Source organism: Apodemus sylvaticus, chromosome 3 (assembly GCF_947179515.1).
Source record: "Apodemus sylvaticus chromosome 3, mApoSyl1.1, whole genome shotgun sequence".
NCBI classification, from domain to species: Eukaryota; Metazoa; Chordata; class Mammalia; order Rodentia; family Muridae; genus Apodemus; species Apodemus sylvaticus.
The window spans coordinates 86,448,797-86,475,325 of record NC_067474.1 but is presented as its reverse complement, the minus strand read 5'-3'; the positions used below and the strand labels follow the sequence as shown (position 1 = coordinate 86,475,325).

Below are 26,529 nucleotides of genomic sequence, written 5' to 3'. Positions count from 1 at the left end.
GTACGTAAGGTAAAACAGACAAATGTCTGCAATTTACTCAAACGTGTTTTTTAAAGATGTGTGAGTGGATAGCAGGACTGGTATAGGATAAAGGAAACAGTGTTACATTCATGTTTCTACACATTTGCAAAGTTCCACTTAAAGGACTAGCAGCATGGACTGGAGCCTCATAAAAGGAGGCCACCTGGACAAAGCCTCCAGCCAAATCTCAATCAGCAGCGCCACCCCACCCCCAGTCAAAGCCATAACTGTAATCATGGCAGAAATCCTAAGCTTAATCACTAATCTCCAGGACCCCTAGGCTTGATATAACAGATGTTTTCCTATTCATTTAACGTTGTTTTTAAATTGTTAGTGCTCATTTTAGTCTTAAACAAAATTATGAATAAAATTTTCCCTAACAAAGCTAAAAAAAAAAACTAAAAACCTCTGACAACTAAAAAGAAAAAAAGAGAACCATTTCTTGTGGAACAATTTCTTTAGAAATAAGCAAATATGATAAGCCATCATTTGAAGAATAGAAACCAGAGATGAAGACAACGAGATGACAAAGAAGGCTCCTGCTTTTCAATACAGGCTTCTCTATTTGGCTTCTTGCCTCACATACTTCTCAGGAAGAAATACAAACATAAACTCAATTGACTCACTTGCTACTGTTAGCCAGCTGCCTGAACTCCTTCACAGTCATGGCTTTTTTCTGGATGTTGTATTGAGTAAACAGTCCCGACTGCCCTGTGACCATCTGCTGAATTGGTGCTGGGATAAGCAAGTTATCAATATCATCATAGCACTGTCTTGGCTTCCACTCCTTAGGAGGAATCACCTGAAAACAAAACAAAATATTAACCTGGAACTCCAAACTAAGTATTACACACCTTTCATTTTTCAAAATTTCATTTTCTCCATACCTCTGTAAAAAAAAGTATTGTAAACACTCACTAATACTTTGCAGTAAAGACATGTGATTCTTAATAACAAAATTCACTGACACCCATAACTACATTTGTATTGCCTCATTTTTAGTGCCACACATAACAACTGCTTTTATTTTTTATGATATTTTAAAGTGTATAAAATGACTAAGGGTAAAAGAACTAAGGATAAGACAGGCTGAGATATTTATTAGGTGTTTATAAGACAGGCTGAGGTGTTAGATGAAACACCAATGACCCCAGAACAATGAGCCATTGTGTTACCTCTCAACAGAAGATGAACTGTTGATGGACTCTTCCTCAAAGAACACAAAGAAGTTCATCCTTACCGAATTTTATTCATGTGTCTCTTTTTTTATGTCATGCATATCAGTAAATGCTTAGTCAATACTTTCTTTTAGATCTCTTTTACATAGTATATAACAAGAGATCATCTAGAGGACTTCTGAGTTTGTTTCCTCACATGGATAAAGAACTAAATGCCCAGGAAAACCAAGACAAATTGATATTAAAGCTTTACACGTTCGGGATGGGTACAGCCTAAGCCTGGAAGTCCATTTAAACAGAGGCTGGCTTGGATATTTTCAGGGGCCCCAGGTCTCTTCCCCTTTCTCCTACTGGTCCTTTTGAAACACGAACCTATATGCCTTCCCATTGGTTCTCCTCGCAATATTTTCCATAACGTCTTCTGGTAACAAGCAGCAGCCATCTCAGGGATGTCACTTTTGCCTTCTTTGCCTTCCTATGTCCCTCTAACTCTCCTTCATTGTCAAATAGCATGGAGGCAAAGGAGTACATGTCTGAAAACCAGCTTTCTGTGAAGATGAGGAAAGGTTTAATGTGTAACTTATATCTATTCCCCTGGTATGCCTCTTCCAACATGGGCAGTACTTTCTGTTTTGATTTTGGTGTTTTCAGACAAATTCTTAAGTAATTATGTCCTTGAATTTGTGACATATCTAGGAATGCCCCTGAATACCTCCTGCTCCTCCCAAATGCTGGGACTGAATGAGTACACCAGAATACCTAAGAAAATTTTAAAATATTTTAAGATTGAGGAGGGCTAGAGAGATGGCTCAGCAGTTAGGAGCACCGTCTGCTCTTCCAGAAGTCCTGAGTTCAATTCCTAAGCAACCACATGGTGGCTCACTACCATCTGATTTTTCTTTTTTTTTGGTTTTTTATTTTTTTGGTTTTTTGTTGTTGTTGTTGTTGTTGTTTTTTGTTTTGTTTTGTTTTGTTTTTGAGACAGGGTTTCTCTGTGTAGTCCTGGCTGTCCTGGAACTCACTCTGTAGGCCAGGCCTGCCTCTGCCTCCCAAGTGCTGGGATTACAGGTGTGAGCCACCACCACGCCCGGCTCTTCACTTCACTACCATCAGAAATGCGATCCGAAGCCCTCTTCAGATATGGCTAAAAATAGTTACAGTGTACTCATATGCATACAATTAATAAATCTTTAAAATAAATTTAAGATTGAAAGATAGTACTCTTACAAAAAATGAAAATGACTTATTAGAAACCAAAACAGAGGACACACTTAGGCTGGTATAAGAAGCAGAATACCGTTACCCCTCTGAAGTCCTTCACGCATTCTTTTCCAAACATGCCTATCCTTGTTCAAATGGCAACAACTACAATATTTATTGGTAATAAACTTATGTGGCTAGGCATCTCTAAATACTAAGTTTTTGTTTGGTGCTGGAGAGATGGCTCAGCAGAGTTAAGAGTTAAAGAGTTAAGAGCAGTTAAGACTGTTCTTCCAGAGGTCCTGAGTTCAATTCCCAGCAACCATATGGTGGCTCTCAACCATCTGTAATGGGATCCAATGCCCTTTTCTGGCGTGTCTAAGATAGCAACAATGTACTCATATACATAAAATAAAAAAGTAAATAAATGTTTTTTAAAAAGCCTTTTTATTTTGTGTATGTACTGCACATTCATGTGTTTGTATATATGCATCAGGATAAACATGAATGTGTGTGTAAGTAGAGGCCAGAGGTTGATATCAAATGTCATCCTCTACTGCTAGCCACTTTATTCTATTTTATTTTGAAACACTCTCTCACTGAGCCCAGAGTCCTCTCTTCACCTTCCCAGCACTAGTGTTAGAGAGACACTTTTGTGACATAATGGCATAATGACACCGGGCTTGCCTGACAGGCAAGGCTACAATAGAGAAAACTGTCTCAGAAAAAAAAGAGGAGAAGGAGGAAGAGGAAGGGAAAGGAGGAGAGGGGAAGGGGAAGGGGAAAGGGAGGGGAGAGGATAGGAGGGGAGGGGAGGGGAGGGAAGGGAAGGGAAAATGGAAGGGAAAGGGGAAGAAAGGAGAAATATCAAGCATGCAAAACTCTGGAGTTCTATTTCCCAGGACCACATAAGCTTGGCAGGTACAAGCCTGTACATCCAGACAGTAGAAATGTTCTTGGCTACATAGTAAGGTCAAGGTCAGCCTGAAACAACAGATCTCTCGTCTCAAAAATTAAACACAAAATGAGTAGCTCAAGAACTATCTCAGTGGCCGGCGGTGGTGACGCACACCTTTAATCCCAGCACTTGGGAGGCAGAGGCAGGCTGATTTCTGAGCTCGAGGCCAGCCTGGTCTACAGAGTAAGTTCCAGGACAACCAGAGCTATCTATACAGAGAAACCCTGTCTCAAAAAAAAAAAAAAAAAAAAAAAAAAAAAAAAAAAAAAAAAAAAAAAAAGGAAAAACAAAGAAAATGAAATATCTCTGTGGAAAAGAGCACTTAGTGCTTTTATAGAAGACTGTCATCACCCAAATAGCAATTTACAACTTCCTATCTCAGTTCCAGGGAGTCAATTTCCTCCTCTGACCTCTGAGATCTCCCACACACAAGTGGTGTACATACACTCAATCCACCACCTGAGCTTAATCCCTAGAATTCTTGATGAAAGAGAAAAATGACTTCCAAAGGTTGTTTGACCTCTGAATATACCCATGCTCACATCACAGACACACACACACACACACACACATAATAAAAACATTTAATTTTAAAAATAAGTAAATAAAAGAAAAAGCAAACTGGTTTCCCAGGAATATTTTTTTCCTTACAACTTTCTTTTTTAATTTTTATTTTATGTTTAAGTGTGCTGCCTACATGTACCAGAGGACTGTCTGGTGTCCTTGGAGTTAGTATGATTGTAGACGACCAGGTAGGTGCTGGGAACTAACCTCAGATCGTTTGCAATAACAGCAAGTAGTTTTAATCATTAAACCTAACCTTCACCAAGAATATTTTTAAGTAATTTTTAATGATAGAGAACAAAGCATAAAATAAAATTAAAGTGATTACAAAGTTAAGTCTATCACTCCTAAGTCTGAGGCCAGCCTGTCTATGTAGGAAATTCCAGGCCAGACAAGTATACACAGAATTACCCAATCACAAAGAGAGGAAGGAAGGAAGGAAGGAAGGAAGGAAGGAAGGAAGGAAGGAAGGAAGGAAGGAAGGAAGGAAGGAAGGAAGGAAGGTAGGTTGGTTGATCCAAGCCTATACCGAATATTTTCTTTTGAATTAATTTTAGACTTTATTTTATTATCCTATGTGCATGGGGCTGGAAGGTGCATGCAAGTGGAGATCAGAAGACAACTTCCAGGAGTTGGCTCTCTCTTTCTAATACCCATGAGATCCAGAACTCAACAGTCAGAAGCAAGTAAGGCAAGTGCTGAACCTATAGTCATCCCAATTCCATTTTAAATCTTTAAATATCAAATTACCTCACACAGTTCGAAACCAAGTACAATATATTTGGTCATTAAACAATTTAATAGTAACACCTTCATATTTAATGAGTTAAGGGAAAGTTATTCTGCTATATTTCTATCAACTATATAGACTAGCTTCATATCAAGATAGAATACATACTTTATGTCACTGTTTCCCCAAACCCAGGCAGTTCCAGCTAAAATATGCATGCCCACTATACCAGTATGGTGAAGCCAGAGGCTATTTACAAACTAGCAAAAGAACAATGCTATCTTCAGGTTGCAGGCACAGGTACATATCTTCACTCTTTTGGATTTATAAAGCACACACACATGTGTATGTTTATATATATGTGTGTATATATATGTATATGAGAAAACAAAATTGGACTACTCTGAAATCAAACTCACTACTATTGAAGTACTCAAATATTGATTACTGTAAGTTAAGACAAAGCCACAAATGTCAATAATACATTAAGAAAGGAACTACAGAGAGAGAACCTTTATTCCCCAACAGAAAAGAAAAACATCCACATCTGTAGAGTCTGGATTTGTAACCAAGTAGCTTGGTTTGTTGGAGTTCTATAGACTTAAATTCCTTCAACCTCCAGAGTAGGAATGAGATTAGGTTAAACATAATTTGTGTGACAATGAGAATACAGCAAGACAGGATTAGAAACATGCAGTTCAGCTGTCATCCTAGTACAACAAAACATTATTATAGAATGCCTTCTTTGTCAATGGGTGTTATGTTGAGGGTGGGGTATACTGGACTCAGGTGATTAGTAATTTATTCTGTTACACCCTGTCATAGGTGTACTCAGTGTGCCTACTGCTCCCTCATGAGTAGCTGCTATTTCCTATTCTTGTTACTAAACAAGTCACCCTACCACTAGACAGTATACTAATCTCAGTGGACAAGAGATGTTTTCAAGAAACAAAAAAGCGGACAAAAAGGTTTTCATAAAAAGGTCAAACAATGAACACAGTGTAGTAACACACATGCTATCACCCCAGCCTTCAAAGATGGAGACAGAACAACTAGGAAATTCAGGTTTCCAGGCTAATCTGGGATATATGAGAATCTAATTCAATAAATAAATAAAACGAAATAAAGTAAATAGATAGACAGCTAGATATCTGGAAAGGAGGAGGTCATCTCCAGCTTCTCTCTAGGCAAATAAGCCCAAACTCTTTTTTTGTTTGGTTGGTTTTTTGGTTGGTTTTTTGGTTGGTTTTTTTTTTTTTTTTTTTTTTTTTTTTTTTTTTTGGTTTTTTGGATTTGGTTTTTTCGAGACACGGTTTCTCTGTATAGCCCTGGCTGTCCTGGCGCTCACTCTGTAGACCAGGCTGGCCTCGAACTCAGAAATCTGTCTGTCTCTGCCTCCCAGAGTGCTGGGAATACAGGTGTCCACCACCACCGCCTGGCTCGCCCAAATTCTTGAAAATACATTACATATTTCATATTCATGCCAAATGACTGAAAAATAATACCTTCTGTTCAACTGAAGAACGATTCCCCTATGTCTGTCTCAAATGATAATCTGAAAGTTCTGAGGCCAAAACTGAAAAAGCAAATTCTAAACAACTTACATTGACTTGAGCGGGGACATGAAGGGATGGGGAGTGAGTGTACAGTACTACTGTGGAAGTCAGAGGACAACTACTGACAACAACCACCAAACAAAAGGAATGACCTCTGCATACAAAATGCCACAAACAGATCAAACTGGATTAAAAACAGTCTCTAGTATGAAGCAAGGCATCTTGCATTCCAAACTTATATAGTTCTGGAGTTATCTGTGCAGCTAACAGTCGTCCACACCATTTGACCTGATGAAGGGAAAAGATAGCTATGGAAAGTCTAGGGAAAAACCTTTCCCAGTGAAAATATCAGCCTAGCAACAGCCTCTGCCAATCTCCTGCATTTTTATAATGAAATTAAAGTCTTTGGTACCTCACTGAACTCTCCTATCATTATTTACCATTATTTTTAAAAGACATAATCTCATATCTTTAAGAACAAGAATAGAACTGGGCAGTGGTGGCGCACGCTTGTAATCCCAGCACTCTCAGGCAGGTGGATTTCTGAGTTTGAAGCCAGCCTGGTATACAGAGTGAGTTCCAGGACAGCCAGAGCTATACAGAGAAACGCTGTCTCAAAAAAAAAAAAAAAAACAAAAAAACAAAAAAACAAAAAAAAAACAAAACAAAAAAAAAAAACAAAAACAAGAATAGACTGAACATACTCTAAAAATGGCTTCTCTTTCTAAGTGTCCAAGCCACCAGAAGCATCACTGGATCAGCGCAGGGTCCCTGGTAAAGCTTCTTGTGGCCACCTGCCTTTAACATCAAACTCACCTTTTACACAGATGACAGTGTAACTATTTTTTCTAACAATGTCTCACCATAGCAAAAGAACAGAACAAGGAAACATCCACTACTACATCTTCCTTCCCAATTTTAATAGTTAATATTGATTGTCAACTTGATAGAAGTCACCTAGAAGACAGAGCTACATTGTATTACAGAGATGCTCTCTAAGTGTGGGCTTAGATTCTGAACTATATTAAAAAGTAGAAAACAAGTTGACCAACAGTATTTATCTCTTCCTCCTTCAATCAAGTATATGTAACATGACCAGTTGCCTCAAGTCCCTGCCACCATAATGGACCGTATTCTAAAACGCCCAAAATAAATCATTCCTCAGTAGGATGTAATCCCAGCATTTAGCAAAAAATTCTTGTCTTTAAAAAAAAAAAAAAATTGCCAGGCAGTGATGGTGCATGCCTTTAATCCCAGCACTTGGGAGGCAGAGGCAAGTGGATTTCTGAGTTCGAGGCCAGCCTAGTCTACAAAGTGAGTTCCGGGACAGCCAGGGCTACACAGAGAAACCCTGTCATAAATAAATAAATAAATAAATAAATAAATAAATAAATAAATAAATAAATAATAGAGTGAGCTGCAAAAATGATTAAGCAGCTAAGACCACTTGCTGCTCAATCATGGAGCCCAGAATTCAAATCCAAGTAGCCCCTACTGGGTAGATGACAATACCAGTAAATCTAGTTCCAAATGATTCAAAGCCCTTTTATTCACTTCATAAGCATGTGCACGTGCACACCCCACATCCTGGAGTGGAGGGGCAGAGAGCAAGTACAACCTAGGATGTTTATCCTTTACTCCTACCTCCTACTGTTTTAACACCGGTCTCCCTGGTGATTTGAATAGGAATAGCATGGGGCCCATAGGGTGGGGGTGTGACCTTGTTAGAATAGGTTGGCCTTAATTGAGGAAGTGTGTCACTGTGGGGGCATGCATTGAGATGCTCAAGTCCAGGCTCAATGGCTTACAGTTCTAGCCTGCTTCTAGCTGAAGAAGATATATAATTCTCACCAACTCTAGCACCATATCTGCCTGCTCACCATCCTTCTGGCCATGAAGATAATGTACTAAACCTAAGAAACTATAAGCCAGCCCCAATTAAATGTTTTCCTTTATAAGAGCTATGGTAGTCATGGTGTCTCTTCACAGCAATAAACCCTGACTAAGAAAGACAGTCTCTTTACCACCTTCTATGCCAGGCTAGCCATGAGTCTTGCCACTGTCACTGGAGGGCTAGGATTAATATATATATGCTATTGGCTGCAGTTTTTAAGTGGTTTCTGGAGACTGTAAGTTATCACAGTTTGGTAGCAAATATTTTACCTACTGAGCCATGTCTCCAACCTGTATTCTTTCACCCTAATTTTTTGTTTGTTTGGTGGGTTGGGTTGGTTTTTCTTTGAAAGATTTCTATGTAGCCATGGCTCTCCTGGAACTCACTCTGAAGAACAGGGTGTCCTCAAACTCAAGAGAACCACCTGTCTCTGCCTCCCAAGTGTTAGAATTATAGACATGTGCCACCTTTGCCTGGCTCTACTCTGTCTGCATGCCCTCCACCAACACACTGCTACACATCAGGCATTTCACACTTGAAGAAAGGAAACAGCTAAGATCTGGTAAAAGAGCTCAATGGGAAACGTGTTTGTTATAGCCTGGTATGATGATACATACCTTTAATCCCAGAACCCTGGAGGCAGAGGCCAGCCTGGTCTACAGAAAAAGTTCCAGGACAGCCAGGGCTACATAGAGAAATCCTGTCTTGAAAAACAAAATGCAAATACAAAACAAAACAAGAACAAAGAGCCGAGGGGTGCTGGTGCACACCTTTAATCCCAGCACTTGGGAGGCAGAGGCAGGCGGATTTCTGAGTTTGAGGCCAGCCTGGTCTACAGAGTTCCAGGACAGCCAGGGCTACACAGAGAAGCCTGTCTGGGGGGGAGGGGGGGAAGAACAAAGAAGTATTGATAACCAAGATTGTTTTCTGGAACCCACATGGGGGGGGGGGCGGCAAAAAACCAACTCTAAAAGTTGTCCTGTGGCCTCAAAAGATGGGTTGTGGTAATATATACACATCTCCACATGGCACCACACACAAATAATATACAATTAAAAAAAATAGGTAAAAAGGCAAATTGATAGAGAATGCAGACTGTGGTTGCCTACGACAACAGTGATACCAGGAAATTAGAAATCACCATTTAAAATATAGTTTCTGTATGTGATATCCACACAGAATTTGATAGTAGTGACAGCTATAAAACTATTGGAATAAACAAACAAACACCACTGAATTACAAACTGTAGATTGAGCATATTGTATTTTATGTAAGTCACACTGCCACAAATTGTTGCTGTTTTAAAGTGAGACCGGCATCACTGCTGAGGCTGATAATCCCAGCATTCAGGAGGCTGAAGAGAGAAGATGGCCATGATTCAAGACAGTAAAAGAACCTACCTCAAAACCAAACAAGAGGCGCACGCCTGTAATCCCAGCACTTGGGAGGCAGAGGCAGGCAGATTTCTGAGTTCGAGACCAGCCTGGTCTACAGAATGAGTTCCAAGACAGCCAGGGCTATACAGAGAAGCCCTGTCTCGAAAAAACAAATCCAAAAAACAAACAAACAAACAAACAAAAATACAAGAAATGGAGGGAGAGGGGAGGGAGGAAGGGAGAAAAGGAGGGGAAAAATTATAGAACATAGTCTAATATAAATAATCCAAACAAAAGAAAATGAAGTGTTCCAGGTAGATAAACAAGAACTGCAGACACATTATACTGAACGAATCAAAAACTAAGAACATAATTTCAAAATCAAATGATACTTTTTAGGATAAATCTAAATATAATCACCTTGGCAAGACCTGCTCGGTGGGCTCCTTTAGATTCCATGTATGCGAGGTATTTGTTGAACTCCCGAAACTCCTCCATGGAAGGTCTGAAGGTCATTATCTTACAGCTGGGATTTAGGGGACTCTCTACCTCCGCCACCTCCATGATGGCCACAGATGTTTCTGAAAAGAAAAAGTGGCCATCAACAATGGACTCCTGGAAAAAGATGCCTCAGGGGGCTTCCTAACATTCTAGACACAGAATCTCTAACTTGACTGTAAAACTGACCTCCATGAAATCTTTCCAAGTAAAAATGAATTTTCTAGAAGTACAATCTACCACTGAGATAAGTTATTTCTCTACTGGTGGAAATGTACCAATTCAAGTCAATTTTGATTATGTTATAGGAAGGTTTATTGAGAAGCTGTTCTCAGGCAAGTTCACTGGCCCATGGGGAAAGAGGTGGAGAGAGCCCACAGAGCCACACAGAAAGCAGAGAAGGAGAGGGAAAAGCAGAGAGAGAGAGGGAGAAAGAGAGAGACAGAGGCAGCAAGGAGAAGCCTCTGAAGGAGAAGGCAACCTAGCTGCTGGGCTGGAAAGTTTGGGGTTGGGGACAGGGTATGCCAGGGAGGGACTGCTGGGAGAACCTGGAGTCCAGGTCTGCCTTGATATGTAAAATATGCATCCCTTATCCTAGGGTCTTCAAACTAATACACAGTGCCAGGGTCCACTATCTCACACATGCACATATATAAAGGACTAGCATATGTGCTGAAAGATGTTCACTATCCCTAGCAGAGCTGAAATGTGCTTCCTGTTTTTTATAAGATGTTTTTTCGCCGGGCCGGTGGTGGCGCACACCTGTAATCCCAGCACTCTGGGAGGCAGAGGCAGGCAGATTTCTGAGTTCGAGGCCAGCCTGGTCTGCAGAGTGAGTTCCAGGACAGCCAGGGCTACACAGAGATACCCTGTCTTGAAAAAACCAAATCCAAAAACCCCCAAAAAAACATAAAAACAAAAAAACAAAATAAGATGCTTTTTCTATAATAATTTAAAAACCAATCACATGACAAAACCACCAGCAACTAAGCTAATCTTCTGAGGACAGAAAACAGCACCAGAATATCAGTACCAGAGTAGCTCCCTCAGCTGATAAGAAGAGCTGTGCAAAACTGAAGTTCTGAATTCAAACTCCAGCATCATGTAAAAAGCCCAGCCCAGCATGGCCATTGTAACCCTAGCATTGTGGGAGGAGGCAGACAAAAGAATCACTGGGATTTGCTGCCTTCCAGCCTAGCTCCAGGTTCCACAAAGGGAGTAAAATAGAACATGACACAAGACACCTAATGTCCTCCTGCCTGGTCCCTTTCTTTGCATAGTAACACAAACTCCTACAAAAACAACGTGCACATATATACATAACACACACCCAATAAAAAATAAATAATTTTAAAAGACTCATTCTATATCAAATCTAGCCCTTGCAAAACAATCACTAACTCAGCTCAGGCACCCATAGGATATTGGACCCTCTCCCCAGGATATCTTTGTTTTTTAGTTTTTCCGAGGCAGGGTTTCTCTGTGTAGCCCTGGCTGTCCTAGAACTCACTCTGTAGACCAGGCTGGCCTCGAACTCAGAAATCTGCCTCTGTTTCTGCCTCCCAAGTTCTGGGATTAAAGGTGTGAGCCACCACTGCCCAGCCAGCCTGCCTTTCTATAGAACCCAGGACAACCAGCTCAGGGATGGCAACATCCACAATGGGCTGGGCCATCCACCATCAGTCATTAATTAAGAAAATGTCCTACAGGCTTGGTAACAGCCATGGAAGCATTTTCTTAACTGAGGTTCCCTCCTCTCAAATGACTTTAGCTTGTGTTAAGTTGATATAAAGGCAACCAGCACAAGGAATAAAATGTGATGATACAATTTTTCTTTTTCTTTTCTTTTAATTTTTTTTTTATTTTTTACATGCCAATTTTTTCTTTTTGAGACTTCCGATATAGCCATGACTATCCTTGAACTTGTTATGCAGTTGATAAACTTCTGATCTATATGCCTATATCTCCCACATAGGAGGTTTGTGGTACTGGAAATCAAACTCAAAGCCTCTAGGCAACTACTCTTCTCAGCTAAACTACATCCTTAACCAAATGCAATTTTATGTAAGCCCTTGGTTGTTTCAATTCATCAATACAAAAGAAAACTCAAATATAGAAAGCCAACTGTACTTTACTCTCCAGCAGTACTTAAACCAAGTTTCTCAAACAAGTTAAGAAATTTGTTACTCACATATTCCTTCCCTTGGAGCAGCCTCTGCACACTTCCTACCTTTGAGTTCCCAACTGTCTGTCCAATACAGAATTCAATGAGCCATCCGTGCTGTCTCTTGGTCTACACCCATACTATAGACAGTAAGTATGGGTGTACTTACTTCTCCCAACACTGGCACATCCCACTAGCCCTTGAGTTATCAAGTGACGAAAAGACAGATTTGCATATAGTCTTCCTTACAAAATCTGCTATAATAATAATATTATATACAATAATTATTACAATAATATATGTAGTAATAATAAAGAAGAATTGGCCAGGTATGCACATCTTTAATCCCAACACTTGGGAAGTAGGTGGATTTCTATGAGTTTGAAGACAGCCTGGTCTACAGAACAAGTTCCAAAGAAGCCCTATTTTGAAAGAGGGTGGGGGGGAGAAGGAGGAGGAAGAGGAGGAAGAGGAGGAGGAGGAGGAAGAGGAGGAGGAGGGAAAGTAAAGAAAAGGAAAAGAACAGAGTATCAACTGGCTAAAAAGAAGGAACAGAGGTTAAGAGCATTTGTTGTTCTTACATAGGACCCTGCCTGGCTCAATTCCCAGAGTTGACATGGTGACTAACAACATACAGACTATATATACATACACATACATACACACACACACACACACACACACACACATATATATATATATATATGTGTGTGTGTGTGTGTATGTATGTGTATATATATATATATATATATGCACACATACATATTTCTTACACATAAAATAATCATAAAATATTAAAAAGTCGTTACACCGAATGTCGCATTTGGGAAAGGAAATACACTTGTCCTAAAGAAAAGTTATTCAGAAAACAGATTAGCCAAGCATGAAGAAAACACATCTATAATCTTGGTCCTTGAGAGGAAGACACAAGAGGATTTTCACAAGTCAGAAGTCAGCATGGTCTACATACCAAACTCTGGGTGAGGCAGCTAGAGTCCTACCTCAAAAATAAAAAACAAAACAACAATAAACAAATCTAATTTCCTTCACTAGAAAAAAAGAACAGCAGGAAACTAAGAAAACTACAAACTATCTGTGTGAAACACACCAGCTATATGAAATGAAATATTCCTTTTCTTCTGGCCAAAATACAAGAATCACCTTGGTATTTGTCTGGGCAGAGGGAACAGCCACTGAAGAAATTGGAAATGCAGCTAGCAATTCAACAGTGATTGAATTCCTAACTTTAGTGCCACAGACATTCAAAGGACAAAACAGTCCTGGCACTAATGTAATGACACATACAATAAGTAAATGGTGTCAACACATACACACACACACACACACACACACAAACACAGGCCCACACACAACTTTCATCTTAAAGGGAAAAAAGTAAGTTTATTCTGGAGCATTTTTAAATGGCTGTGGCACAGGGAATACAGATTTAGGTTATTCTAAACTCCATGTTCTAACATGGAAGCAATTTCATGAGTTTTAGATACAGAACTATTAGAATTGAACATATGTTACAGAACAAAGGGAATAATAAATCAAGGCAAGTTTAAAACACATTGAATATCAGAGGGCAGTTATAACAAGACAGGGGAAGCTTTTCTATAGACTGTAGAAGGGTCTCTGAAGACAATCTTAGCATTTTGTTGGTGGAAGTTGGTGGTCTACTACATTAATAGATTCCAAAAAGAAATTACCTATTAGTGACAAGCCTGCCAGGAGAAATGAATGGCTACTTGGAGCAGAAGAGACAACTAGCCCAAGATAAGGTAACTACTCTGGGGCCTGCAACATTCCAATCTCTCACCGTATTGAAATTCTAATCAGTCAATCCAGCTCTGGAGATAAAGCTGCTTTTCAAGAGTACTGATTTACAATAGTAACTACTAAGAAAATGCAAAGGCAACAGAGAGGGTTCCGTTTCCAAAGCAGGCAATGGAAGGTGTTTGGGAGAAATAAAATCCAGGAGATGCCTAAAGGAGAGAAATCTCTTAGACTCTGTTCAAGAGATGGGAAGAAGGCAGATATGACTGAAAACAAGACAGAGAAGGGTGAGAGAGAGGGGAAAAAAAGAGTAGAAAAAGAAGTTTGGAGTTTATCTGAGTATGCCAGCAAGTAATTTTGGACTTCCACCCTTAACATCTCCAGTGCCTGAACTCGGTCATTCTTTTCACGCCATTCAAAGAGATGCGAGCTCCCTAAGTACACCTCTTCTGGGGAAACTGAAGAAAAAAGTGAAACTTGCTCACTTTGGTTTCTCCTTGCTGTGAAAAAAGAGGGAGGAAAACAAGGAAGGGAGAAGAAGGGAGGGAGGAAGGGAGGGGAGAGAGAAGGGGGTGAAAGAGAGAAAGCACCAAGGAGATTTATCCAAAGAAAATTTATCCAAAATAGAAGCTTGTGTAAACAGTGTGCAGTGAGATACAATTAGTATTTGTATATTCTGGAGAAAATTTCATGACATAAATGTAAAAGGAACAAAAGCCAAGCTGTCTAAACTGAGGCTCAATGTACTACTTGCCTTGCATGCACTAGGATGGAGCTCTAACACAGGAGGGGGAGGGGTGGCAAGGGAAAGGAGGGGGAAGCTCCAAATCCTCACACTTGTGAGGCTGAGGCAGGAAGCACAGCTGGAGCTGTAGAGCAAAATAAGGGAAAGGGTGGGGTCCAAGTATGGTGGGGCATGCTTATATCCCTGCACTAGGGAGACTTCGGCGGGAAAACCACAAAAATCAAGATCAACCTGAGCTACATAGAATTTGGAACCAGTATGGATAATAGGACCCTGACTTTAAAAAAATGGAGAAAAAGAAGAACCCAGCCTGCAATTGCAGCTACTCCGGAGCCTTAGACAAGGAGGATCACTGTAACTTAGAGGCTGTTCTACATAATGAGTTCAGTAGCCTGAGCCACACAATAAGAGAAGTCCCAGTCCTAAATTGCTTCCATGTTGGAATACAGAATTTGAAGTAACATAAATATGTGTTCTCTGGCCATCGTCACTCAAAATGGATGGAGAATCTCCTATTCCCTTTTAAGATGGAAGCTGTGATGTTTGCATTGCCTGTATTCCATATCTAGTAACTGCTTACCACATTGTACATATTATTGTTTTCTTTAAATGTATGTAGAATATACCACCAAGCAAAAGCAAACAGAGCAAATAATGGGCCATTATTCAAATACAATTTCCTTACTTCAAAATTCCAAATATATTAATAAACAAATTTATCAGAAGAAGAGGCTAGGTTACAGGCTAGACATGTGCGAAGCCACTAGACTCTAGCTAAGCTTTCAGAAAGGTGGCTAGGAGGTAAAATTAAATAGTAAATTGCAAATCAGAAGGAGTGACAACAAAGTATCAACCCCCTTCTGAGAGCTAAGCAAACAGATGTGTGAGGTAGGAAATGATGGGCTGAACAAAGCCTCACAAACACAGGCTGGTTCACAAAATGAAGAGGGGCAAGGAGGACAGCCTTCTGACAGGGACTATGCTGACTGCATGGGTGGACTAGACCCATGGATTATGAAGCATTTTCAGTGTATCACTTAATTCCAAGAAACAGAGAAGGGAATGTAGAGGGGAGCTTTGGGACTTGGGGGAGGGGGATGGGAAAGTAAAATGAGTTGCAAAATGTAAAAAATGAAAACTAAAAATTAAGGCCTGGCAGCCTTTAATCCCTGCACTTGGGATGCAGAGGCAGGCTTATTTCTGAGTTCAAGGCCAGCCTGGTCAACAGAGTGAGTTCCAGGACAGCCAGGGGTATACAGAGAAATCCTGTCTCAAAAAACACAAAAGAGAGGGGAGGGGGGAGGGAAAGGAAGGGGGAGAGGAAGGAAGGGGGAGAGGAAGGAAGGGGAAGGAAAGGGGAGGGGAAGGAAGGAGGAGGGGAGGGGAGGAGGGGAGGGGCAGGAAGGGGGAGGGGAGGGAAGGGGAGAGAAAGGGAAGGTAAGGGAGGGGAGCTGAGGGAAGGGGAAGAAAGGGGAGATGAGGGGAGGGGAGGGGAGGGAAAGGGAGGGTAAGGGAGGGGAGCTGAGGGGAGGGGAAGGGAGGGGAGATGAGGGGAGGGGAGGGGAGGGAAAGGGAGGGTAAGGGAGGGGAGCTGAGGGGAGGGGAGGGGAGGGGAGGGGAGGGGAGAGGAGAGGAGGGGAGAGAAGAGAAGAGAAAAAAGTTGAGGCTGTCTCACTTGCCTTAAACCTCATCCCTGAAGGGAATTAGGGGTTATGTCAAGACTTACTATTGCTGCCATCCTCTTCCATTTAACACTAATTTTTTACATTTATATTTTAGGACTCACAACACTCTCTATAGTTATAAAGACAAAAATACACATTGCATGTATACATAAGGCGTCTATCCCCACAGCTCTAGGTTCTATCCCCACAGCTGCAAAAACAAAACAATAAATAACAGTATATCATACCTCCCAAGAAATTCAGATGAGAACCAACCGTGAAGAAAAAGGAATGGTGGCCCAAGTCCTTAATCCCTGACCTCTGGGGGCAGAGGCAGGCAAGGTCTCTAGAAATTCCAGGTCAGCCCGCTATATATTCAGTGAGTTCCGGACCAGCCAGAACTACAAAGTGAGACCCTGTTCCCCAGCTGCACGAGGAACCTCCACACTAAATTCTAGACTGGCTGTACCAGTTTGCGCTCCTACCATAATGAATAATCCCTTCCCCACCAGACTGCTGTCATTTACTTTATTGATCTTGGCTATTCTGAGTTAAGATGAAATATCCAAATTTTGGTTTACATTTCTCTGATGACTAAAATGACTAAAGACATTGAACATTTAAGTGTTTCTCAGATATTTGTTGTGGGTTTTTTGTTTGCTTCTATGGGTTTTTTGATTTTTTTTGTTGTTGTTATTGTTGTTTTGGATTTTTTGGTAATTCTCTGCCTAATTCTACACCCCATTTTTAATTAGGTTGTTTCATGGGTCTTCAGTTTGATTCTTTGTACATTCTAGACACTATAGCCTGCCACTTTGCACAAATTATGGTGCCCTTTTCCATATAAAAGCTTTTTCGTTTCATGAGTCCCATTCATCAATTGTTGATCTTAGTACAGGCGGTGGTGGCGCACGCCTGTAATCCCAGCACTCTGGAAGGCAGAGGCAGGCGGATTTCTGAGTTCGAGGCCAGCCTGGTCTACAGAATGAGTTCCAGGACAGCCAGGGCTATACAGAGAAACCCTGTCTCAAAAAAACCAAATCCAAAATCAATGTTCTGTTCAGAAAACCCTTTCCTGTGCTAGTGAGTTCAAGGCTATTCCTAATTCTTTTCTATCAAAACCAGGGTATACAGTAGTACATTTAGGTCTTTGATACATTTAGAGTTGAGTTTTGTACAGGAAAATAGATATGGATGTATTTTCATTCTTCTACATGCAGCTATCCCGTCTAACTACATCATGCTTAAAGATGCTTTCTTTTCTCCCCTGTATAGTTCTGGCTCCATTATTAAAATTCAGGTTTCCAAAAGTGTGTGGAATTATGTCTGGATCTTCAGTTTTATTCCACTGATCAACACAATTGTTTTTATGGCAATCCCATGCTGTTATTATTACTATAGCTCTGTAATACAACTTGAAATACTGCCTCCTTGTGTACATATTCTAAGAACTCTACAACTTACTACAGTGAGCTACATGTACATTCATGTTCATTACTTCTCTATACATTGTAGCCAGAAATGGAAACAGTGAAGGTGCTAATCAACTATTAGAACAGATCATGAAGCTGGGCGGTGGTGGCCCACGCCTGTAATCCCAGCACTCTGGAAGGCAGAGGCAGGCGGATTTCTGAGTTTGAGGCCAGCCTGGTCTACAGAATGAGTTCCAGGACAGCCAGGGCTATACAGAGAAACCCTGTCTCAAAAAACAAAAACAAAAAAACAAAAACAAAAAAACAAAAACAAAAAAAAAGAACAGATCATGAAAATGTGGTACATTTACACAATGGAATATTATTTGGTTGTTAACCAAAATGAAATTAGCAGGTAAATGGAAAAGAGCTAGAAACCATCATCCTTATCAACCCAGACCCAAGAGGACAAATACTGCATGTTATCTCTTCTATGTATAAGTTAGTTTTTACTCTTTAGATATGTGAGCTATGATTTGAATAGCTGCAGAAGTTTAAGCACCTAATTGGGAATTTGCGGGTGGGGGGCCATGGGAATATCCCAAAGAATGGGAAAATAGAATATAGTTATGGAGAGATAAATGGAAAGACAGAATAAGAAAATCAAATGGAGAAGGAAATGGAAGGGTAAAAAAGAAAATTTGGGGAGGTACACTGAAAACCCTTTGGAAAACAATATGGAAACCTACTACAAATTCCTAAAATATATACTCTATGAAAGTAATCTAAATGGAATCATCACATACTGATAGAGACACTACCACAACTAGATACCTGACACAAAACCCCAGTGCTGGAAATGGGTTACATCTTTTTGAGTCATTAGACAAATGGCTCCCATAGACATGTCTGCGGAATGTAATAAGCTATTGTTTTCTTCCTACAACCTAATGCTAAGGCCCTAATGCTGACTTATATCACCTATTTATATCATCAAACATGAAGAAATGGAGCTGGTACCTAAATAGAAACTTTTATAGTGCTGGACAGTACTTTATAACATGCCAGAGAAAAAAAGTTATTGATGATTATCACCCCGCTACAAACCCTATAACCTACAACAGTGACCTGCCCGTAAGGTATAGTGGTATTACTGAGTAAGCAACCATTTTTTTTTATTGGATTTACTATGAGATAGAATCCGTGACACTGATTAAGTGGCCATGCACTTGAAATGGGTCATGGGTCTAGGAAAAACATCTCCTTCTGTGACTGCTAAAGGAACACTGCAATAAATGGCTGCATGTTGCTACACCCACAGATCAGTGCCTCACTCAGTCAGCATCACAGAAGCTTCTTCCTGCAGTACACAGTAATTAAACAGAGACCCACAACTACACCATGTGCAGAGCATGAGAGAATCTGGAGCACTCAGTTCTAAATGGGATATCTTCATCAAATTTCTCCAGTTCCAAATCTCAGGGATCTCTGCAGAACAAGAAAGTGGAAAGACTATAATGCCACAAGAATGGAGAACTCCAAAGAAAGAGGACATCTTCCAGGCACAACAATAATGTACATATGTACTCATGGGGACTGTGGCAGCACAAAGATGTGCACAGATTCAAGCTAAACGAGGTCCCAGTTAAGAGGGGTAAGTGGGGCCGGGCGTGGTGGCGCACGCCTGTAATCCCAGCCCTTGGGAGGCAGAGGCAGGCAGATTTCTGAGTTCAAGGCCAGCCTGGTCTGCAGAGTGAGTTCCAAGACAGCCAGGACTACACAGAGAAACCCTGTCTCGAAAACAACAACAACAAAAAAAAAAAAAAAAAAGAGGGGTAAGTGGACATGGAGTCCCACCCCTAATCAAGTAGCTATTTGTAACCGATAATGCTGGGAAAGGTCAGTTCTATCCAGGGCAGGCCCCTGGCACCCAGAATTAGTTGACCAAGACAAAAAAAGATATTCATTCTCTCTCTCTCTCTCTCTCTCTCTCTCTCTCTCTCTCTCTCTCTCTGCCTGGCCTGTGAAATTGGTATTTTTGGTTTGTTTTGAGTTTCAGTTGGTTGGTTGAGTTTTGTAGGGAGCCTGAGAGAGAACATGAAGTATGTAAAGAGGTGGAGAGGATCTGGGAGGAGTTTGTAGAGGAAAAACAACAGGATCAAAATCTATTGTTTGAAAAAAAGTTAAGTATTCACCTCACACCAGTCAGATGGCTAAGATCAAAAACTCAGGAGACAGCAGGTGCTGGCAAGGATGAGGAGAGAGAGGAACACTCCTCCACTGCTGGCGGGATTGCAAGCTGGTACAACCACTCTGGAAATCAGTCTGGTGGTTCCTCAGAAAATTGGACATGATACTACCAGAGGACCCTGCTATACTACTCCTGGGCATATACCCAGAGGATTCCCCAGCATGTAATAAGGACATATGCTCCACTATGTTCATAGCAGTCTATTTATAATAGCCAAAAGCTGGAAAGAACACATCCCTCAATGGAGGAATGGATACAGAAAATGTAGTATATTTACATAATGGAATACTACTCGGCTATTAAAAACAATGAATTCATGAAATTCTTAGGCAAATGGGTGGAACTGGAAAATATCATCCTAAGTGAGGTAACCCAATCACAAAAGAACACACATGGTATGCACTCACTGGTAAGTGGATATTAGCCCAGAAGCTTGGAATACCCAAGACATAATTCACATATCAAAGGATGCCCAAGAAGAAGAAAGAAAGTATGGATACTCTGGTTCTTCTTAGAAGGGGGAAGAAAATACCCTCTGAAGGAGATACAAAGTGTGGAGCAGAGTCTGAGGGAAAGACCATCCAGAGACTACCCCATCTGGTGATCCATCCCATATACAGTTACAAAACACAGACACTATTGTCAATGGCCACAAGTACTTGCTGACTAGAGCCAGATATAGCTGTCACCTGGTAGGCTCTGCTAGTGCATGACAAATACAGAGGGGGACACTCTCAGCCAGCCATTGAACTGAGCACAGTGTCCCCAATGGGGGAGCTAGAAAAAGGACCCAAAGAGTTGAAGGGGTTTGCAGTGCCATAGGAGGAACAACATTATGAGCCACCCAGTACTCCCAGAGCTCGCAGAGACAAAAACCATCAACCAGAGAGTACACATGGTGTTTACCCATGGCTCCAGACACATAGGCAGCAGAGGATGGCCTTGTTGGACATCAAAAGGAGAAGAGTCCCTTGGTCCTGGAAAGGCTAGATGCAGCAGTGTAGGGGAATGCCAGGACAGGGAAGTGGGAGGGGGTTGATTGGGGAATAGGGGGAGGAGAGATGGCTTATGGGACGGGGATCATTTGAAATGTAAATAAAGAATATTTCTATATTTCTAATAAAGAAAAGGAAAAAGTTAAGTATAAATAAACAAGAAATGGTACTTACAAGACCATTAAATATTAACATGCAATAAAAAAGACATTTTTTCTAGTCTATTGCCTTAAACACTCAGCCAGAACTACTGCTTCAAAGACAATTTTTAAAATAGACCTGCACTATATATTGAACTTAATGACAGTACAGAATGTACTTTTTTATCATTTAATACCTAATAAATAATAACAGGTGTCAAGGGTATAGCTATAAGCAATAAGAAACACTGCTACAGGATGTGGGACTGGAAATGTAGCTTGGTATAGTTTGCCTACCATGCATCAAATCCTTGAATTCAATCCCCAGGACTGAGTCAAAAAACAAAACAAAACAAAACAAAACAAAACAAAAAACTAATCCCAACACTCAAGAAGTAGAGACAAAGATCACCAATTCACCAATCTATGTGGGCTACAATCTCAAGACAAAAGAAAAGGAAAGAGAGTGAGGTGGGGGGAGGAGAGGGGATTAAGTAACCTTTTCAGTACCATTAAGCAAGCCTTAGCGTTAAATTTTATTGTATTGCCAATTTTGTGGAGAACAGTAAACATTATGGGTAAACTCTAAACACTAAAATGGGAAGGAGGGCCTAAAATGCCTTAACTAGGCAGTGCATTCATTCCAAAACAAAGCATGATAGGTTACCAGGCAGCAAGCTTTAAGGAAACACTAGTGTACATGCTCAATCGTAAGAAAACGAACTTTTCTTTCTTTTTTTTTCCCAATCTTAGAGACTGAAATTAAGGTGTTCAGATACTAAGCATTGGCTCTACCACTTGAGCTATATTCCCAGCCCAGGAGGTGAGAACAGACCATAAATTTTGGAGAACCAATAGCCAGTAGCATTACAGAAATACGACCACCAGGAATCCCTGCCCTGGTGAGGAAGAGGCAGGTGGATTTCCTTTAGCTCCAGGCCAGGTACCAGACAGAGTTCTAGGTTGGGCAGGGCTAGTAAGACCCTGACTCAAAAACATTAAAAAGAATATATTTTTTAAAGTCAATACCAAAAGTTTTAACCATCACACTTTTAAATTAGAAACATTTCACATAGAAACTGTGAAGCTCCCAAACCCCTCCCGCCCTTTTTAAACGCAAAACTCAAGTGGGTAAAATACAGCAAAAACTGGTGCTAACCTATGCGCCTCCCGGGAAAAGAATTGCATCAGTTCTAAGTTAAGCTTTCTAAGCAGTGTTAGGTAAATCACCAAGTGTGAGTGACCGTACTGAGTCCAAGATTTAAAAAAAAAAAAAAAAAAAAAAAAAAAAAAAAAAAGTTTGCTAAGACTTCTGTGAGAGCACCTGACCAAAGGCACTACGTGCGAGCTTGCGGGCTCAGTCACACCGGCGGCTGCCTCCTGGGTCCACTAGAAAAGCATCAGAATTGAGTCCTGCTGCTCCCTGCTGAGCAGAGAACACCATTTCCAGCCCGGGCTAGACTGCCTGCCTCCACCGCACAACACGCCCTCTCTCCCCGGCAGTTCCCATGCCACATCGAACTCACATTTATTAAGCGCCCACTGTCTACCTCGCATCATGGCTCCCCCCCACCCCCCAAGAACAGCACAAAGAAATGGCCTCAAGACGAAGGAAAGAAAAACGAAAAGATCATCTGCTAGGGCCAAGAACGAACCCGAGAGAGGGTCGGGCTACCTGCTACCTCGCGGATCCGGACACCCGACCCAAGGGAGGCTCGGAGGGCGCACAGGCCCGGCCTTCCTGGACTCGGCCGCAGAGGGGTTGGTCGGCGCCCCAGACCACACAGGCGTGGCAGTCCGGAGCAACACCGCCTCCGATCGCCTCCCGGGAGGCCGGCGAGCGAGCTCCGGAATCCGGAGGGCCAGAATGGACTGTCAGGGCCGCCTCCTTCCTCCCAGCTGACTGCCGTGCACTGCGGAGCGCCCAGGCCCGTGCCGCCCTGAGAAGACCTGACCGAGGCCACCACCCTTCCCGCTCCGTCCGGACCAAGAAGCGGTTACCTGCGCCGCCGGCGGAGGTCCAGATGCCACCCGAAGGAAAGGGCTGAAAGTGCGGCCTCGCCTGAGGGTTTTGGGAATCTTTGGAAGACTTGTTCCGCACTAGGTGACAGCTGTTCGCTGCGCACGCGCACGGGGCGCCGGCACGGGATCCCTCCGCCGCTCCCCTCCCTTCCTCCCTCCCTCACTCCTAGGTGGGCGGGAGGCGGCGCCGGCGCGGAGGCGCTGCGGGCTGGCTCGCTCTCTGCGTGTGGCGCACGCAACCCGACGTGACCACTGGGCGGGGCGCTCTCCGTGTCACGTGGGTTTCTAAAGCGCTTAAAGGTGCCAGACTTTAAACCGAGACTTCCGCTCCTTGCTTACTCCAAGTTCCCCGCAGTCTTTCATTTTGTTTTGGGGACAGGCTCGTCTCTTCTTTCTCAAAGGAGGAAAACACTGACGAGGCAGAATGGAGCAGGTGCACAGATCTTTGTCGGGTCTCTCACTAGGTTCCCATAGGGCTAGATCTGAAGTAAAATAGTAAACAGACGCGCCTGCTGGGACTCGGTGCGAATCTATAGCAACCCTCGGTGCAAGAACTGACTGATTTTTACCTCAGGTGGAGGTGGTCAGAAGGCCAGGCCCACGGTGACATTGTCCTGTGCTGGTACACCAACTAATGGACTGCACCTCCTAGCCTACTTCAGTCGGAGATCCCAAGTGAGCAGTGTTCACAAATTCCTAGCAACCAGCCTGCCCCTGAGCAAAAAGGCCTAATTCTTAAGACTAGAGGACTCTTGGTTAGGGAACCTGAATTGAGTTACCTTCCTGCATGTCTGTGTAAATCTAACTTCCAGCACCGCAGAGGAATCACACAGACCTCAAAACTCTTATTGCCAGATAGGTGGCTAAACACTAAGTGTTCTGCAAAGGCTAAACAGTTTTTACTGTACCACAGTTCCCAACTGGGTCTTTTGTTGCATTTCCTCTAATGACTAAGACTGTCCAAGTATATTCAAAAATGAGCACGCAGGGCCATCATTTACTTGTTGTTTTGTTACAAAACAAAGATTTCTAGTGTTTGTGGTGGTGCATACCTACTTGGGATGTAGACATTAGAGGATTAGAAATTCAAGGTCATTCTCAGCAAGTGGTAGATTTGAGGTTAGCCTGGGCTACTTGATATGCTATCTCAAACTAATCACCACTTTTTAAAAGAATATCTCAACATACTAGAGATATTTTTTAAACATACTTAAATGTGTTTCTTTTTTTTTTAATTAGAGGAAGCACTGTAAAGACAGATGGGATGTGGTTAATAACTGAAAGATAATGAGATTTAAGCACCATATTTCTTTGACTGTTAAAAACACAGATTAGGGTTTGGAAAAAACAATTCTAAACTTTTTCATTTTTTTTTTTTTTTGGTTTTTTTCAAGGCAGGGTTTCTCTGTGTAGTCCCAGCTGTCCTGGAACTTACTCTGTAAACCAGGTTGGCCTTAAACTCAGAAATCTGCCAGCTTCTGCCTCCCAAATGCTGGGATTAAAAGCATACGCCACCACTCCTCGGCTCACAATTCTAAATTTACCTAACTTATATTGTCAACTGTTAATTTTCCAATGTGTGCATTATAGAGATTGCCAACTTTCTTCCAAGGCAATTGAATTTACTAAAACCATAGAAACATATCTTAAAATTTAGGGCATTTTGTGAACTACAAGAATTGCACAAGTATTAACTAAATAGTTGAAATAGTTCACAGAATAAGTACTCTTATTATTTTTGTTAAACAGAGATTTAAAAAATTATCAAACCCAGTGTATTGGCTCACACCTTTAATCCCAGCACACGGAGGACTAAGGAAGGTAGATCTCTAAATTCAAGGCCAATTGATTTGCAATGTAGATCAGTGTGAGTTGCTGAAAGGCAGGGACACCCTGTCTCACAAGAAAGGGGGAGGGGTGTGAGGAAGAAGTATATCCACTGGTGAATAAATCAGTCTGAGAGAGACAAATACTTCATGATCTCATTTGTGGGCCCTAGACGTTGTACACACACGCACACGCAACATGCATATTAATGACATGAAATTAAAAGCAAGACTGCTTTGGGAATGAAGAGGACTAATGAGTCTAATGAGTGAACGTGTAATCTGGGAAGGTGTGCCTAAAACATAATATAAGAAAATAGGTTTAGTCAACTTCGTGTAACAGAAATAAAAGTCAATGTCAAAAGTGCCTCAGTCCCCCATCCCTCCCTTCAGACACACTAGAAGAGGGCATCAGATCCCTTTACAGAGGAGAATTGAACTCTGGATCTCTGAAAGAGCAGTCAGTGCTCTTAACTGCTGAGCCATTTCTCCAGCTCAGAAGAAAGCTTTTGATTTTTGCCTGCTTACCCACTTGATGATGCTGAGGCTTTAGAAGACACTTATTCAGGATTTCAGCATAGCCTGAAGACCTAAAATCTCCAGCCTTGTGAATTGTCAACTATCAGATTCTTCGCCTTCCAGTAAGGAGACACTTTTGAACTAGCCTGTTAATCACTTCAATAAATGACATAGAATACACACACACACACACACACTTATTCATTCTATCAGTTCAGTACCTTTAGAGAATCCTGACTAATATAGTAAACCATCGGCTTTGTATGTGAGGTGAGCCTCTAGCATCAGTCTCCCAAGTGCTAGGTATAGACTGTCTTAAGTTACCTTAATTAATTAATTAAGAATTAATTAAGAATTAAGTAATTTATTTTTATTTTATTATTATTTTATTTTTTAATTTTTTTGTCTTTTGAGACAGGGTTTCTCTGTGTAGCCCTGGCTGTCCTGGAACTCACTCTGTAGACCAGGCTGGCCTTGAACTCAGAAATCTGCCTGCCTATGCCTCCCAAGTGCTGAAATTAGAGGCATACACTACCACTGCCCGGCCTGAGCACCTGTTCTTTTGTTTGTTTGTTTTGTTTTTGTTTTTGTTTTTGAGACAGGGTTTCCTCTGTGCAGCCCTAGCTGTCCTGGAACTCACTTTGTAGACCAGGCTGGCCTCAGAAATCCATCTGCATCTGCCTCCCAAGTGCTGGGATTAAAGGCGTGCACCATCACCGCCTGGCCTGACCACCTGTTCTTAATAAGCTAATTAAAGGGGACAGGGAGTGGAAAACAGAAAAAAAAAATTTATTTGAAAATAGAAAAAGTGCATTTATTTAATGTTCATTGCGAAGAGAAATTAAAAAGGGAAATCAATGAATTCCCTGAAATTAAAATTTAAATAGAGAACCAAGATATGCACATCTAAACATTCACCATCAAGACTAGTTCCCAGCAACCAGCATTAGCTAAGCTTCATTCTTATGCAATTGGGCAGTCTGACAAATTGCTAAAAATCTCTTTTCAGGAAAGTGTCCCCTAGGTGTGGTGCCTT

The 26,529-nt window shown here is 41.5% G+C and overlaps 1 protein-coding gene across 3 annotated transcripts in view; it reads right to left on the bottom strand.

Moving 5' to 3' along the window:
• The window catches only part of Kdm4c (lysine demethylase 4C), a 177,880-nt gene extending 154,580 nt beyond the window's left edge, over nucleotides 1-23,300 (bottom strand). Inside the window, exons 1-3 of one of the 3 annotated variants that reach the window (XR_007977033.1) lie at nucleotides 23,128-23,220; nucleotides 9,899-10,059; nucleotides 648-823 (exon numbers count right to left, since the gene is read on the bottom strand). Coding sequence is in view for 1 of the 3 variants with exons in the window: in XM_052176666.1 (XP_052032626.1) it covers nucleotides 648-823; nucleotides 9,899-10,042 (320 nt within the window). In the remaining 2 variants the exon portion in view is untranslated. Of the gene's footprint in view, nucleotides 1-647; nucleotides 824-9,898; nucleotides 10,060-23,127 lie in introns of those variants that run through there. The other 2 variants (XM_052176666.1, XM_052176667.1) reach the window with 2 other exon arrangements.
• Nucleotides 23,301-26,529: the final 3,229 nt, after the last annotated feature.